The sequence below is a fragment of the Rattus norvegicus genome, chromosome 5 (genome assembly GCF_036323735.1).
Source record: "Rattus norvegicus strain BN/NHsdMcwi chromosome 5, GRCr8, whole genome shotgun sequence".
NCBI classification, from domain to species: Eukaryota; Metazoa; Chordata; class Mammalia; order Rodentia; family Muridae; genus Rattus; species Rattus norvegicus.
Window position 1 is genome coordinate 151,170,185 of NC_086023.1, and position 16,535 is coordinate 151,186,719.

Sequence of the window (16,535 nt, forward strand, 5' to 3'; positions counted from 1 at the left end):
AGGAAGAGGAGGAGGAGGAAGAAAAGGAGGAGGAAGAGGAAGAAGAGGAGGAAGAGGAGGAAGAAGAAGAAAAGGAGGAGGAGGAAGAGGAAGAAGAGGAGGAAGAGGAGAGGAGGAGGAGGAGGAGGAGGAAGAAGAAGAAGAAGAAGAAGAAGAAGAAGAAAGAAGAAAGAAGAAGAAGAAAGAAGAAAGAAGAAAGAAGAAGAAGAAGAAGAAAAGGAGGAGGAGGAGAGGAGGAGGAAGAGAGGAGGAGGAAGAGGAGAGGAGGAGGAAGAGAGGAGGAGGAAGAGGAAGAGGAGAGGAGGAGGAGGAGGAGGAAGAGGAGGAGAGAAAAGAAGAGAGAAGTCAGGGGCTGGGGATTTAGCTCAGTGGTAGAGCGCTTACCTAGGAAGCGCAAGGCCCTGGGTTCGGTCCCCAGCTCCGAAAAAAAAAAGAACCAAAAAAAAAAAAAAAAAAAGAAGAGAGAAGTTAAGTCGAGGCCAGCCGTGAGCATGTGGAGAGAGAGTGGGGAGGGGAAGGCAAGAACATACAAAAGCAAGCAGCCCCTTTTATAGTGAGTCAGGCATACCTGGCTGTTGCCAAGTAACTGTGGGGTGGAGCTTAGACAGAATGCTAACACAGGGTCTCACTATGTAGCTCTGCCTGGAATCACTCTGTAGACCAGGATAGCCTCCAACTCATAGAGAGCCACCTACCTCTGCCTCCAAAGTGCTGGGATTGAAGGTGTGCATCGCACAGGCTGGTCTTGATTTCACAATCTTTCCGTCTCATAAGGGCAGGGACTGCACGAGTGCCACACATCATCTTCAAATTAAATCTTTAATTCATCCTTGTTATAAAAAAAATTTAAGTAGAGAGAGATACCAAAAAGTGTCCTTTATGATTCAGAATTTGCTACTTCTGGGCCAGAAAGAGGGTTAGGTGGGTGAAGGTACTTGTCCTCAAGCCTAACATGCCTAGTTTTATTCCCAGGACTCACATAATAAAAGAACTAATGCTCAACAAGAGGACTTCCACGTGTGCTATAGGGTGTTCGTGTTCACACACACACAGTAAACTGTTGCTTTTTAAAGAATTTACCACTTCCCTAATGAATGCTCCTGTGTACTGGGCCAGCAGCTTGATAAAGACACTTGAGGACAGGAGGCGTGGCTCGGCCTTCCTTAGTCCAAAATAGGCATTAATAAACAACTGGTGAAAAGAATCCATTTAAAATCTCTTAAGCCTCCACACTTTACATTTTTAGATCCAGACTTCCGCTCGCCCCACCCCAGTGGGACTACTAGAGACCCGCCAAAGCTTCCTCTTTTCCCACCTTCATTAAAGAACAAAAAGACATCCATTTCTTCGTCCTCACAGTGTCTGGTTTGTATTTTAGCAGGGTCTTAGAAGGAAATGACTTTTCTCTGAAACTGTGGCCGCCCAACCCAGCTGTGGCATTCTTAGACCTCGGGTAAACAGGAAGCTTCCCGCCTTGGGCCCTTCATGTTCCTCCCTCAGACTATTAAAGACTGTTAATAGGCCGGTAAGAGGACAGCTGCTGGCCATAAAGTCAGCCCACTCCTTAGATCCTCGGCGGCTAAGCCTCTCAGGCCAGAGGCCCGGCTCCTCCAGGTGTGCGCACCTAGCAGGGGTCCCCAGGTGTAGGGTATGTAGCGATGAGCTCGGGGGACAAAACCCGGGAGACCGCAGCAGCTCTGTGGGGGGTGAGTCACCCCTCCCAGGAGAGGAACAATCGCTTCTGGTTATCCCCCAAAAGGAGGCAAAGTGCAGTAAAGGGAGACCAAAGGGCTCCGGCTCCTCCCACACCCTTTGCGGGGGAGCGAGGGGGAGTCCTAGGATTTGCAGCTGCTAGTGAAGCAGCAGCAGTGTCTGCCAGCTGGAGGGACACTAGGGGAGAGGTGTTGTCTTTTGCCAAGAAGGGCACTTGGTGTCTTGGCAGAAGGCAGAGGGCTGCCCCAATCTGTGTGTACATTTTCAGTAGCATTTGACTCTGGACCAAATGCTTGGCTGTGCTAGTGCTGTGGTGATGGGTGGGAATGCTCGTTGGCCAGGCGGGCTGGAGGCTCCCACAGAGGGTGCTGGGCCTCGGCCAGGAGCTTCCCTTCAGCTGGCAAGTTGAGCTTTGTGTCACGGTTGGAGGGAGTGTGTCCAAATTCCAACTCTCAGCTTCCCAGAAGCCACTGCTGACTGCCATCTGTTTTGAAGGATGCTGCTTATTGGAATTTTTGGCCCAATGGGGAGTAAGAAGGATGACGACAGAGAGCCAAAATTTTTACCTGGCTCAAGAAATGCACAAACGCTGCACAGCAGGGATGCTTTTTTTTCCCCCCATTTATACAGGGTCATATTCTGTAGCTGCCCTCAAACTCACCTCCGGCCTCAGCATCCTGGAGTGTTGAGATAGGTGGGAGTCACCACATTCCTCAGGGTCAGTGACACTACTATTAGTAACCAAAGGGAGCCAGGAAGCAGCATATGCTACTAGACAACCTTGGGCTGACTTCGCTACAATGTTCCCCCACGAGTGCTGCGGTCTCTAGGCCTCTGACTCACGCCTACCAATCAAGCATCTTTGAGAATGGAAAACCCGCCATCCTGGGTTACCTTTCCCACCAGGTGTCAGGACTCGCCCACAGCTTCTATTCAGAGTGGTTCTCAGGGTTGGTGGGCAGGCTCTTTCCGATTGATCAAAGGAAATGGGTGAGCCTCCGGGTACTTAGACTGTGATCTCTTGTTTAAGGTAGCCTCAAGATTTAAGGCCTAAACCACACCCCAGGGAAGGAGTCTCCTCCTTAATTTCAGAGACGGGAAAGGCTCTGAAGGTAGCTTTAGATCATACAGCTGGAAAATGAGGAACCAGAGCCAGTGCTCTGATCCAGGTGACATTTATTACTGAAATTAGGGCCTCACACACTTTACTGCTGAGTTCTACCCCCTAACCCCTATGGTTTATAGAAACTAGTTCCGTAGAGCCTGTGGAGTACACTTTTACTCCCAGCCCTCAGGAGGCAGAGGCAGGAGAATCTGTGGTCAAGACCAGCCAGATCTACATAGCAAGTTCTAGGACAGCCAGATCTACACAGCAAGTTCCAGGACAGCCAGATCTACACAGCAAGTTCTAGGACAGCCAGAGGTACACAGAGGGACCTTGCCTAAATCCCATGACCACCCCTCCTCCAGAAAAAGGTAGTTCATTGCAAAAAGGAGTTTTTAGATTGTCTTAGTCTGTAACACACACACACACACACACACACACACACACACACACGTATCATAAAGAAAACTTCAGAAACCTCTCTTTTAGAGCAGGCAGTTCCTTTTTCCTTCAGTCATTACATTGCACTATCTCCATCGTCATGAATGGACTAGGCTGTTGCCTGTGATTTGAGCAAACATTTAAATTTACCCACCAGGCCAGGCAGTGGTGGCTCATGGCTTTAATCCTAGCACTCAGGAGGCAGAAGCAGGTGGATCTCTTGAGTTCCAGGTTAGCCTGGTCTGCACAAATCTGGTTTACAGAGTGAGTTCCAAGACGCCAGGGCTACGCAGAGAAACCCTCTATGGAAAAACAAAAAGATGAAGACTTACACATGGATCAGAGGTAGGTTCAAGATTGCCTCATACTTGTTGACCAGGAAGATTTGAGACAGATCTACTGAGCAGCGAAGTTACTCCCCTAAATTCACCCCGCCCAGGATGAGAGGCTCCCATTTTCCCTTCTTAACTGGCCTCCAGAGAGACATGGGGAAATCCCACTGGACAGTGCTCCAGGAGTGTCCAGGCAGTCCTAGTTGGGGTGTCTTACAGCTTTCAGACCCAGGCTTAAATTAGCTTCCAGCTTGCCCTGAGATTCCAGGTCAAGTCCAAGGCAGGAAGTTGCAATGCATAATTAGTCCCAGGAGCCAGTAGGTCAGGAAGTAGACTAGGATGCATTTTGTGACTGGAGAGCAGGTCTTCCAGTTGTATAAGAGTTTCATGACACAGTTTCTGGGGGCCTTTTGTCCTGGTGGGGAATTCTCAAGAAGCTTCTGAGGGGCTGTGTCTACACATCTTAACAGTGGTTCTCGATCCTGAAGCAGGTAAGCTGGAAACCAGTATGTGATGGGAGTGGAAGAGCCCAGAAGTCGCGTGAGAACCTGGAAAAGCCATGTTGGTTGGAGCATCAGTGATGTGGCTGGGTAATCATGGCCTGACAACTAAAAGTCACACTGGGATAGCAATTGCAGCAAAAGCTGCAGATCTGCCTAATGACGTATACATGTCAGCCAGACCAGCCTTGAGTTCCTGACAATCAGTCTAATTACCATGATAACCGCCAACCAATACAAAAAACTCCATGTGCTCTAATTTTACCCAAGGTCTCTACATGTTAGTCTGCGTTGGAGGTGGGAACCTGAAGAGGCTCCTTAACACAAGGGGCGAGAGCAGAGAGTCTCGTTCTTCTTCGTTCAACCTTTCCCATCTCACAGGAGTTCTGATTCAAGTCTCCAAGCGCTCTCACCTCCTTGCAAAGTCTGAGCTTGCCTGGCACTCCCTTCAAAGCTGATCCCTTTGCAGACACAAATTACAATTCTTTTATTTCCCCTAACTAAATGGCTCAAAGAACATCACAAATTGTCAGAACTGGTCAGTGTAGGAACTTCCTTGGAGACAGCCAAGAACTTCAAAATTGGAGATAAAATCAAACCTCTGAACCTGTACTGTCACCACCACCCCTATACCCTGGACAAGACGTCTACTGCCTGTGCTCAAGACACCCTAAAAGGCCAACATGGGCAGTCTGTATACTAGGGAAAGTTCCTCAAGAGAACTGATAGCGTATAAACACCAAAGATGAAATGAGCCAATTTAAGCCACATTAGATCACACTAAAGGCAGGCGTGTGCAGAGAAGGGGAGAAGAGGAAGAGAAACAGACACACACATCCAAAAGAGTCTGGATTATAGAGGGAGGAGCCTCTTGGGCAGGCAGGGTAAGCCAGATAGGGACTGAGGGATGCTGGGAGAACCAGGAAACCTGGTCTGTTTTGGTATGTAAAATATGCACCTCAGTCCCTTGTCCCCGGTGGAAACCAAACAAGAACCTCCTTTATCCCTACAGTCCCCTGAACTAAAGCCTCTCACAGTCTTCACACCTTTGCTCATGCCCCCTCCTTCCCAGCTTTTGTTTTGGAGACAGACTTTTATGTTGTGCAGGCTGACCTCAAATTATGTATATGAGAATGATATTGAACTGATTTTTTTGAGAGTTTTCCACTGAACCTGATTCATTGCTAAACCGGCTGCCCAGCACACCAGTGGTCCTCCTGTCTCCCCAGCACTAGCACAAGTGAGCACCATCACCCCTGACTTTTTATGTGGGTGCTAAGTTGAAGATGCAAAGTCCATGCTGTAAGCGCTTCATCAGTTTAGCCATCCCTCCATTCTACGCGCCTCTTATATGGGAGGTTGTTTTGGTTTTTCACTCTTTAGAATCTATTTTAGATGTAATACCTTCGTCCCTTAGTGAGTTAAGAACTTTTCCACATCCACAATAATTATTACACTGTGTGTGTGTGTGTGTTATTTCAGAGCTAGGGATTGAACTCAGGCTTCGAACATGCTAGGCAAATAATTATGTACCACTAAGGGATACTCTCAGCACAACTGTACCAGTCAATCTGAACTTTTGTTTCTTGAGCAGGATAGCAGTCTGCAGATTTTATTTTTTTATTTTTTTATTTTTTTCGGAGCTGGGGACCGAACCCAGGGCCTTGTACTTGCTAGGCAAGCGCTCTACCACTGAGCTAAACCCCCAACCCCCAGATTTTACTTTTTGAGAGAGGGTTTCACTGTGTAGTCCCAGCTTGCCTCAAACTCAGAGACCCACCCACTGGGATATTTTGTTTTTTGTTTTGTCTTATGAGAGGGGTTTTCTGTGTATCCCTGGCTGTCCTGGAACTCACTCTGTAGACCAAGCTGGGCTCGAACTCAAGAAATCTGGCTGCCTCTGAGTGCTGGGATGAAACCACCCAGATATATATATATCTAACAGCAGTACTATAATTTGAAACAAACAGGGTTTCACAAAGGCCCAGGCTGGCTTCAAACTCACTATGTAGTAAAGACTGAACTTAGTCTTTTCTGTCTTTTTGAGCGAGGCAGGTCTCATTATGTACCCTTGGCTGGCCTGCCTGTAACACAGAGCTCCCCTCCCAGGTACTGGGACTGCAGGCAGTCTCACGCAGTATTGGGAAGGACCTGAGGTCTTCATGCATCCTAGGCCAGCAGTCTACCAACTGAGTTTCCTCCCTAGCTTCTTTTTTTTTTTTTTTTTTTTTTTTTTGGTTCTTTTTTTCGGAGCTGGGGACCGAACCCAGGGCTCCTCCCTAGCTTCTATGTTAACTGTCTATTATGCCTGTCTCTGTGTTCATAGCATGAGGCTCACTAAGGAAATACTTGTGTCTTACTCAGGTTCTCATTTAGATTCTGGAACAAAGAAAGCCTCAGGTTCGTGTTCCTCTGGTTACTCAGCCAATGTGGGTCTGAGGATTGCTTTGTAGCCCAGGCTGACCTTCATTTAAACTCTTCGCCCATCCTCCTCAGTGGGGATTACAGTTGTATCTGATCTCATCTGTCTGCTCTAACACCTGTTGACTAAATGAAGCATGGGTCACTGAGTGAGAAAGTTACCCGTACAGCTTCTACCTGTACCCTCACAGCCACCGCAGGCAGAAACCCAGCTCACCTGGACATGCATGCACAGACCTCCAAAGGCCAGCAGCGCTGCCGCGTGGACCAGGTACACAAACACCTTTGCACTGAGGAAGCCAGGATGGGGCTTCTCCAGGCTCTCCCTGTCCTTGGTCCTTTGCAGCCCAAGGGTAAGGCAGAGCCAAGGGTGGGCGGTCACATACGTCCAGGTTGCCCACACAACCAGTACAGTCACTGGTGTAGCTAGGAGAAAATTCGGCACCTGTCTGAGCTCATAGTATCGCAGAAGACCAACGTTCCAGTAGACATCCTGAATATAGCTGTATATTAGTGGAGGAGCCCGGGAGCACCATGGGGGCTCATAGTCTCCTGCAAGCCGGTAGCCTCTGTCCGAAGCTAGCCGCAGCAAGGGCTCAGGGATGGCATGGGCTGAGCCTGGGAAACAGAACTGGGTGTAGGCATAATACTGAAAGAGGGCAAAAGGAAGGCTGACTGTGAGTACTGACAAGCACAGAGAGGCCATGAGCTTGACCAGCCCTTTCAAGGGGTCCAGCACCACCAGAGAAGAACAAAAGCCTCTGCACTGAGAATGCAGGAGGAAGCCAACGCTGACCAGCCCGTTGGAGCGCACCCCAGCGGCAAGAGCAAAGAGCAGCCCACTAGCCCAGCCTCGGCCCCTCTCCAGCTGCCCCATGGCACTGAATGTCAGGAAGGCAAACAAAGCTTCCGAGTAACCAGCTGCCAAGAAAACATTGGCAGGGCTGAGGCAGAAGAGCAGTGCCGCACAAAAGGCCTGGCGAGGACAGTGCAAAACCAGACAGCCCAAGTCATGAAGTGCAACTGCGGCCAGCACAGAGAACAGGGAGTTGAGAAGTGCTACTGAGACCAGCAGGCAACTGCGCTCGCTCAAGAGGCCCTGCAGGGGCCTCAGCAGTTCAGTTCCCATCAGCAGGGCCAAGGGGAAGCCAGGGAAGAAGGCAAAGTTGTGCTCATAAAGGTAGCCGTGCTCAGCAATAAACAGGAAGTGTTCAGCATCCCATCGAGACAGACCACCCAGAAGAGCTTCCACAAGCTGATCCACAGAGCCCGAGGGGGCGAGGCGGGGAGGAGAAAAGGCATCGGCATGGTGGTCTGGGATGATGATATTGAAGAGTGCCTGTGGGTGAAGAACCAGGATGTTGGTGAGTAACTGCAAGAAAAGAATTACCCTTACTAAATACAAAGAGCAGACTGTTGGCCTGTGCGTGTGCATGTAGGAAGGGGCTCAATGCTAACTTTAACCCTAAGTCTGACACGAGTGCAGAGGTCAACAAACAGGAGATGCCTGAGTCTACCATAGAAGCTGGGTCAGGATCCGTGCCAACTAGAGATGGACGCAGGAATAGTTCTCTCAGGGGTGAGACTGAAGGAGCCTGCCTGGGGAGGAAGTAAGGGCAGAGAAGAGCTCTGAGCATGGCGCCCGTCAGCGATGAAGGTGGAGTTCTCCTGGAAAGGACTGAAGGATCCAGTATGGAGAGGAAGCAGGAAGCCGGCCATGCTAGCATAAGCCTTGACTCTCTGAACTCAGGAGCCAGAGGCAGGCAGATATATCTGTGAGGTCCAGGCACACGAGCAGGAAGGGGGAGTGAGGAGTGAGGTGCAGGAAGCCCCGGGGAGAACAGTGTCTTAGAACCAAGTGAAGGCCATGACTGAGAAACTGTTGAGTGCGGCTCACAGGCCTGGTAAGAGGAAGTGAAGCTGACCACAGACTTCAACAACGTCTCTAAAGGTGACTGGTGACTGATTAAGAGCTATTTCTGCAGAATGGGGGTAAGTGAAGCCACCTAGCCTACAGAAAAGGGGAGATTGAGTTTTGCTGTAAGGATGAAGGGAAAAATGGGGTAGTAGGTCCACTGATGTACAGTAAAAAGGACAGTCTCATGTATGGGGGGAGGGAGTTCAACCTGCATGAGAGCAGAGTGTGACCTTGCCCTGCACACCCAGTGCTGGTTCTGGGTGGGTGTCACCAAGCCCGGCTGGGGTGTGGAGGGGCTCAGAGATACATTTTTGCACATCACTGGAATAAGGCAGTGTGAGCAGGCAGGAGGCAGGGAGGAACACGGGCAGGTGAGCTGAGAGAGGGTCATTCCGCTTCAGCAGTAAAGGCACATGGACACAAGTAGGTCAGGGATTTTCCTGAGTGTTAATTAGTACTTCAAAGTACTGGGAAAAGTTGTTACAGATTTGAAACTGCTTGGCAAGCCTGGAAGGTAAGGGGCCCTGCTTCTATGCAGAGGACCTGGGTTTGGTTCCTAGAACCTACAGGGCAGCTCACAGCCGTCCGGGACTCCAGCTCTAAAGAACCTACTGCCGGGGTTGGGGATTTAGCTCAGCGGAAGAGCGCTTGCCTAGCGAGCGCAAGGCCCTGGGTTCGGTCCCCAGCTCCGAAAAAAAGGAAAAAGAAAAAAAAAGAAAAAAAAAAAAAAAGAACCTGCTGCCCTCCTTTGGCACTGTGTACTGTATGCAACATGCACACAGACAAAATACTCATGCACATAATTAAATATTTTTTTTTAATTGTGGAAAGAGGAAACCATGAAACTTAAATGCTGGCTGTAAAGTCGAGCTGTGTACTAGAACTACCCAGAGTTTACACAACACCTACAGAGTCCAGGTCTCTCTCTTAGTGACTTAAATTAAGATTGGACAGAGCCTGGGCATTTGACTTAAAGAAGAAGTAGACTTTTGTTCATTGTGTGTGGTGTGTCCACATCGCACTGCAGGATGGCTGGTGCGAGTTGGTTTCTTCCTTGTACTACATGGATCACAGACCAAACTCGGATTTGGAGGCATGTGGCTATCTACTGAGCCATCCTGCCAGTACTGGATTTTAGAATTTTAAATTGCATAATACATTTTATATATTTATTTTTTTGTGCTAGAAAATAAAATCCAGAGCCTCATATGTTAAGCACAAATCTACCTTTGGGCTACATCCCCCTCCAGCACTGCATCTATAAAAAGTGCCCCAGGTAACTGATGTGCAAAAACCATTTGAGAGAACAGGAGGGTGAGTGGGATATGGAAATTCATCAGGACTTCCAGGTGGCGCTAAGGACTCGCTTTATCTTGTTTTTTTTTTTTTTCTTTAGAAAGGCGAGTTAATATAGTTGATACACTTGTGTTGTCCTTAGGGGAAGCTGTAGGCACGGAGGAGGCAGACACTCTATTTACCAAGACTAGACTTCTGTCTCATGAGTAAAACAGGAGTAGCGGGACAAGAGAGCTGCATGGATGCCTGGGAATGCTTACCACAACAGAGCAGACTCAGCTCTGTAACAGAGGAAGCTGGAGGCCAAGAAACATGGTGGGTTCCAGATTACAAAGCCAGAGAGAGTGAAAAACTCAGATCTGCAGGAAGAGGAGTGAGCTTCAGAGACAGGAGAATGGTCAAAGAAAGGTGCAGGACACAGATTCTCTGGGAGCAGTGAACCTAAGCTCTCTGAAGGGAGGCAGGACGGTGAGGCGAGGGATCAGGCACAGGGCATATCATCTTCTCACTGTTGATACCACAGACATCAACAGAAGCAGTGCCAGAAAGAAAGGGTGCCGGTGAGCGGGGAGTTAAGGCTTTGAGAGTAACTGTCATGGCTAGGGATGGCAGCAGCAATGGAGGGAGCTCGGGCTACAATGTGACAGCACTGGCTTTATAGCTGGAGGGTGAGAGAGAATGAGACCAATTTATTGTTATGTGTCTTTCTGCCTCATTAGCCTGTCAGCGACTTGAGGGAAAACATGACCTTTCCCTCACAATTTAGCGCAGTTTTGGGAATAAGTACTTACTATAATTTTGGTGGCTGAACTTCAGGGATTTGAGGAAATACAGTGTTTCCAAGCTCACACTGACTGCGAACCCAGCTGCCCTGGCTCCCCTTCCCAGATGCTGACTTGCTGTCCTGCTCCTTGGGTTCTGCCAGGAGCTCAGCTGACACTGATTCAGAGCCATCACTGAATCAGGCTCCCCAGCCAAGCAACCAGAGCACAGCTCACTCAAAGATCTTTCTCTTTTTGTCAGTTTCTTCATCAGGCCACTCCGGTGAAAAGACCAGGGGCCAGGTGACAATCACAGGTAACAGCACCGGCCACCCAGTTGAAGACCTTTTAATACCCAAGTTGGCAGAACCTGAAGTGGTTCATACAACAGGGGAGGAACGATCAGAGCCAGAAGCTCAGAGGGGTTAGAAGAGGGGAGACAGAAAGGGTTTCTACAAAGGAAGCTGCTAGGAGCCCCGGACACGAGATAGAAGCACACGCACGGCATTTCGTCAACTCAGCCAATCTAGGGTGGTGACCTCTGCTCATTCACAATCATAGACAGAGCAGGACGCTAGGCACCAAATCATTCATTTATGTGCGGTTTTATTAAAGTATGTATCAAGGCAGCCTGGGGGAAGGGCTTGGTAAAGGGGCAAACATACTGAGGACTGAGTGGCTGGGACAGCAAGGAGAGGGTGTCAGTACTGTGGATACGCATAGATGGTGTCTCCACTCAAGTCACTAAGAACTCCAACCCCAAGAGAGAGAGCCTGGGCCACACCTTGAGCTGTCACACACACCTTACAAGCATCTCTGTTGGTAAGACCAGCAGATGCCTATGGCTGCTGGGAAACCCTCAACTTTGGGTAGGGAGCTAGGGAGTATGCGGTCTTTAGCCTGGGCCTCTGCTGCTTCATGTGTAAGACAATGACCAATGCACTGTTTAAGGCTCTTGCTCACTTCTCCGCCACGGCCAGGTCTCATCTGCATGGGTTCAACCACACGCTGAGGCACACCGGGAAGCGGAGATGAGGACCACTTACTCTTCAGTCCCAGCTCAGGCATGGCAAGAGCACGCTTAGGGGAGGGCTCCAGACTGACCTGTAGCTCAGGCATGGCAAGAGCACGCTTAGGGGAGGGCTCCAGACTGACCTGTAGCCCAGGCATGGCAAGAGCACGCTTAGGGGAGGGCTCCAGACTGACCTGTAGCCCAGGCATGGCAAGAGCACGCTTAGGGGAGGGCTCCAGACTGACCTGTAGCCCAGGCATGGCAAGAGCACGCTTAGGGGAGGGCTCCAGACTGACTGACCTGTAGCTCAGGCATGGCAAGAGCACGCTTAGGGGAGGGCTCCAGACTGACCTGTAGCCCAGGCATGGCAAGAGCACGCTTAGGGGAGGGCTCCAGACTGACCTGTAGCACTAGAGTCAGGATGCGGCAGCTCACTGCAAATTTCAGCACCTCTTTCTGGGACGGGTCCAGGAGCCCCATCCTCACACCATCAGGACTGAGCTTCCTCTGGCTTCCAAATTCTGACACCCAAGGAAGAAAATGTCACACACAGGCCAAAAGCAAATCAACAGCATTTCCTCCAGAAGAGCCACCCACTTCAGCATCGCTATGGCAAACATAACCACCTGACTTCGGGTGGGAAGACTCTCTTGAAGGCAGATGGAGCACTGGTGTCACTCTGAGGCTGTGGTCTAGTCAGAGAAGTAACACACAGATAAGCACACAGCTGGAAAGCTAAGCCCACGGAACTTAAAAACCTATTCAACTGCTTTTATGTAGGACTCAAAAGACTGGGGTTCAAGGCCCAATTCTGTCATTTGCAGGTTCTCACTCAGTCCCTCTGAGCCTCAGCACCGTATGTGTAAACCCGCGCACTATCTGCAGCCCTCCAATCCCACCAACACGTCATCATGGTAAACTGAACTCAACTCCAAGGCACTGCGCAATCCATGCTGTGGCTTTTATTATTCCTATTATTTGGCTGTGCTGTTCCCTTTTGCCCAGAATAATAAACGAATTCCCAAACCAGAGTCCCCAAAGCGGGGCACTGAGCCGTCCTAGAAGTCTGTAACAACACATGCCAGCTTAGCTCTCTGATGTGTGTTCAGCTGGTCTGTTAAAATTAAGTGGAGAAGGAAAAGAAAAACCACTGCTCAGCAGGACTTCGGCCAGCTCCCACAGCTAAAACAAACTTAGGGGGAAGACAGCGTCTACCACTAGAGAGGGAATAAATAGCGATTTCCCATCTCTGTGGGCGTGGCAGCAAACTCATACAAAAACCCATGCCATTCTGAGCACAGAATGCACACCAAGGCATTTTTTAAAAAACACAATTTAAAAGCAGCCATGGCTCTTACTGTGTATAAGCCAGAGCCCCTCTTTCTTCTCTCACATGGCTAACCCCTCCAAACTTTTAGGCTTCACTGGCCTTCTGGAATCTTCTGATCCCACTAGACAGCCTTATGCTCTCACTGCCTCTTGCCTGCCATCTTTATCTCCGTATCGGTTACTTATGAGGACAGGAGTTTTGCGTCTTAATTGTTTTTCCGGGACCTAGCATGTAAAGGGATATCTGTTCTGGACAGCGTAGAGAATCACCAGTTCTCTGCCTCTAGAACTGAAATCACCGGGCCAAGCACTCCTCCCATCCTGTTTCCTGCAAAAGGCCCATTTGCCGCCACAGTGACCCACAAGGCTGAAGGAGAGAGGACACTCCCACAAAGTTGTTCTCTGTCCTCACTTAGGTGCGCCACGGCCCACCTGTAGCCACACACATATAAACATATGCACGCAAAATAGAATGAAAACAAATGTTAAAAATCACAGAAAGCATGGGAGAAAATAAAAAATTCTCCGCTAAGCGAATGGCTGGTTAACTGCGGCAGTACCCCTTCCTCGGCACAAGGGGGAGCCTGCTGCTTACTTCATCACCAGGGGACGCGGAGAAAAGGAGGCTCCTCTAACCTCCCAACTCCTTGTAGGCTTACTTGTGACAACTCCGTTTAAAGTTAAGCTTCTGCACACCGCCAGGAAACAGTATTTTCTGACTACACACGGGATCTCCAACACTGGACTCACTAAACCTAAATACATCACAGGAACACGCACACGCACACCCAATTCCTCTGCCCTAGGATGCCTTTTTTTTTTTTTATTTTTTAAACTTCCCTGGCCTCCCATCCGCATGTACAAGGGAGGCAGGGAAAGGAAAAGTACTGAATCCGCCTCTACATCTTGATTCTCACTCCCTCCTTCTTTCAAACTCCGGCATCAGTGGCCACAGGAGACGCAACCCACACTCAGTTTACAGTTAAACCAAGTAAAATCAAGACAGTTAATGATCTCTCTAGCTATTTTGCCAACACCCCTTTGAAAGAAGCCCCTTGCCAAATCAGACTCTTAACTGGCCGGATGCTTAGAACCAGCTAGTTTCATTCTTTTAATTTTCCTGTGAGTTAGGCTCCAGAGATCTCATTAGACACCAGTAAGACCGTGTAATTACCATCGCCATTTTATGGATGTGAAAACTGAGGCTCACTGGAACCAAGTGACACTCCCACCACTTAAAAGCGCCTCATGCACTGCTTTCTAAAACCTATGCCCACGGTCATGCGAGCCTTTTGCCATAAACACAAAGGGTCTGCATTCTTTTCCAGCTAGGACATCCAAGGCCTAGCCCTGTACTTTCCCTAACGATAGCGACTGTTGTTACTGGAAGCTTATGGTGATGGGCCCTATCTGGGAAAATCTGTTAACTCTCTGGCCAAGGCTAATATATCCTCAATGGGTGATGCGTTCTGACCCAGAGGCCTCGCGAAGCGAGCGGCCTCCTTCTCCTAAGTTCCGCGGTACTGGGAGCCCCTTCCAGCCTGCTCTTTTCGGACACAATTCCTACCCGGGAAGGGGTAGTGACCCTCACCCCAAGGGAGCCGCGGCCCAGGGCTTCGCCCCTAGGGAACGGCGGGGCCGGGCCAGGCAACAGGGCCGGAAGCAGACGAGGGCCGGAGGCCGCAAAGGAAGAGGCGGCGCCGGTGGCTGCTATGGCGGAGGGGCGGGGCTCCTCGCTTCTTTACAGCCTCCGCCTAATTTCACTCGGCCTCCGTTTGACAGTTTCCCTCCCCGGAGAACTCCAGAGTTCCAGAGCTGGCGCCGGATCCTCCGCGCCCGCGCGTCCAGACCACCCCCGCGGAGCTCCAACCTCAGCGCCTCCATCCGGGTCACGTTCATCCCGCGCCTGCGCGCTGGCCCCGCCGACGGCGGCCCCGCCCCGCTCCTGCCCGGACTCGGAGCACACCGCCCCCCTCCTTGGCGGCCATGTTGACCCCGGCTAGGGCGGGGGCCGAGGCTGAGCGTCGCACCTTCCCGGCGTGGTGACACCTGAGGAGTTTGCCTCTTCGCTCGCCATCAGTTTGTGCGCGGGCGCTGCGCTCCCAGTCGGGGCTCTCGCCCCAGTTCCCCCTTCCGTAAACAGCCTCTGACTTCTCGTTGTGGGCCGAGGCTGGACCGGGTACTGCCCCAGGCCTTTTCACTGCTGCCTGAGCCGCGTGTCCTCTCCTGTCCCGCCACACCAGCTCAGCACAGGACCTGGCACACAATAGACAATATGAATAGGCAAAAGAAAGCCTTCTTGGGGTTTTTGTGGCAAGCAGCGGTACCCAGCGCCTGGGTGAGAAGAAAGTAGGGGAATCCCCCTGACTTTCCCCTCCTCTGGCTATGAAGGACCTCTGCCCTGCTTCATTCAGTTCACAGTCCCACCTCAGGTGACTGTATGGGACGAGGAAGGAAACCTCAGAGAACACCCCCGAGGACTCCTCCCTCAAGCAGTTTCTGTCGCAGGAACTGGCGCCAAAAAAAAAAAAAAAAAAAAGGAAGCTAATTCAACTAAACCGTCTGTTGGGGAGGAGCGGCCAGTTGGTACCCCTCTAACGGAAACTGTTAGAACAACTTTGCACCCTCCTTAAAGGAAACAGATAATAAATCCTTCTCCGTTGGTGGATTTCTTGTTTCACAGGATTCCAAAGCCTTCTGTGGTTTCAGTTATCTGTCCTCTCAACGTAGCTTGGGTCTAGGTTAACCTCTGGCCACAGCCCGGGCTGAGGGAGGGGTTTATCTTCTGCAACAGCCACAAATGTGGGTGGGAACAAAGAGATGGTCGCTATCTCTCCAAGCAAAGAAAAGTAGCCCACATCAATTCGGTGGGGGCCAGTAGCTGTGTCTTTCTATCATTTCAGGCCCTGGGATATCAACTGCCCCTTGGTTGTGTGTAAGGTGGATAAATGTATAAGGCACATTTTAAAGACTGGTAAAGAGAAAATAGGAGTTTACAAAGTCATTCTTCTAGGTTTTGGTTTTTGTTTTTTGGTTTTGTTTTTTTAACGTGGAATCATCGCATTTGCTGCCAGTCTTGTGAGTCAAATGTCAGTGCCTCTCTGGGCACAATTGTGACAAGGGCTCAAGGTTGTGACTTGAGTCTCTTAAAGACAAAACGGAGACATTGCTTTGTGAATTCACAGGGGAAAATGGCATGCATGCTCAAGGTTCTGTCTGTCCGTATTGAATTCCCGCAGAGTCTGCTTGTAAAAAAAAAAAAAAGGCAGGGGTCCTTTTGTGAGAAGTGAGAGTGTTTGCTCAAACACCCTTCCTTAGGAGGTAGAACTTTGTCTAGATCTTCAGTTGCACTTGGCTGCAATTTCTCCTTCCTTCCCTTCCCAGCCACCCAACCCCCTTCTCTTCTGCTCTGTTTCCCGTTTCATTTTCTGGCTTCTGCTCCTACAGAAAAACAAGGAAGCTGAATCTTGTGCTCTCAAAGCCCTGACACTCTGGCTTTTTGGACTGGAAGGTGGCAGGATGGGATGGGAGGAGATTGCAGGGCTCCAACGCTGTGAGTGAGAGGTGAAAGTGACAGAGCACTAAGTAGTTTGCCTTTAGAGTCTACAGTTAAAAATGGAGCCTGCTGAGCCACTAGAACTGGAGAAGGCAAGGGAATCAGCCAGCCATGTCCCCGGGCTCCAGAAAGAGTACATCTCCCACCTGGC

General features: G+C 50.1%; 1 protein-coding gene across 13 annotated transcripts; it reads right to left on the reverse strand.

Moving 5' to 3' along the window:
• Window positions 1-3,301: 3,301 nt before the first annotated feature.
• Pigv (phosphatidylinositol glycan anchor biosynthesis, class V) lies at window positions 3,302-15,564 on the reverse strand. Of its 13 annotated transcripts, none has more exons than XM_017593545.3 (5): window positions 14,859-15,561; window positions 12,126-12,191; window positions 11,902-12,020; window positions 6,730-7,851; window positions 3,606-4,139 (listed from the first exon to the last, which is right to left on the reverse strand). In XM_017593545.3, exons 3-5 carry the CDS (start codon window positions 11,977-11,979, stop codon window positions 3,861-3,863), a joined length of 1,479 nt encoding a protein of 492 aa, XP_017449034.1. In that variant the 5' UTR covers window positions 11,980-12,020; window positions 12,126-12,191; window positions 14,859-15,561; the 3' UTR covers window positions 3,606-3,860. The 13 variants fall into 13 exon arrangements, with proteins under 13 accessions (NP_001010966.1, XP_017449034.1, XP_038966410.1 ...); XM_039110482.2 differs by lacking the exons at window positions 12,126-12,191; window positions 14,859-15,561 and adding an exon at window positions 14,420-14,852 and having other exon boundaries at window positions 6,730-7,130; window positions 7,746-7,851; XM_017593544.3 differs by lacking the exon at window positions 14,859-15,561 and adding an exon at window positions 14,420-14,852.
• Window positions 15,565-16,535: the final 971 nt, after the last annotated feature.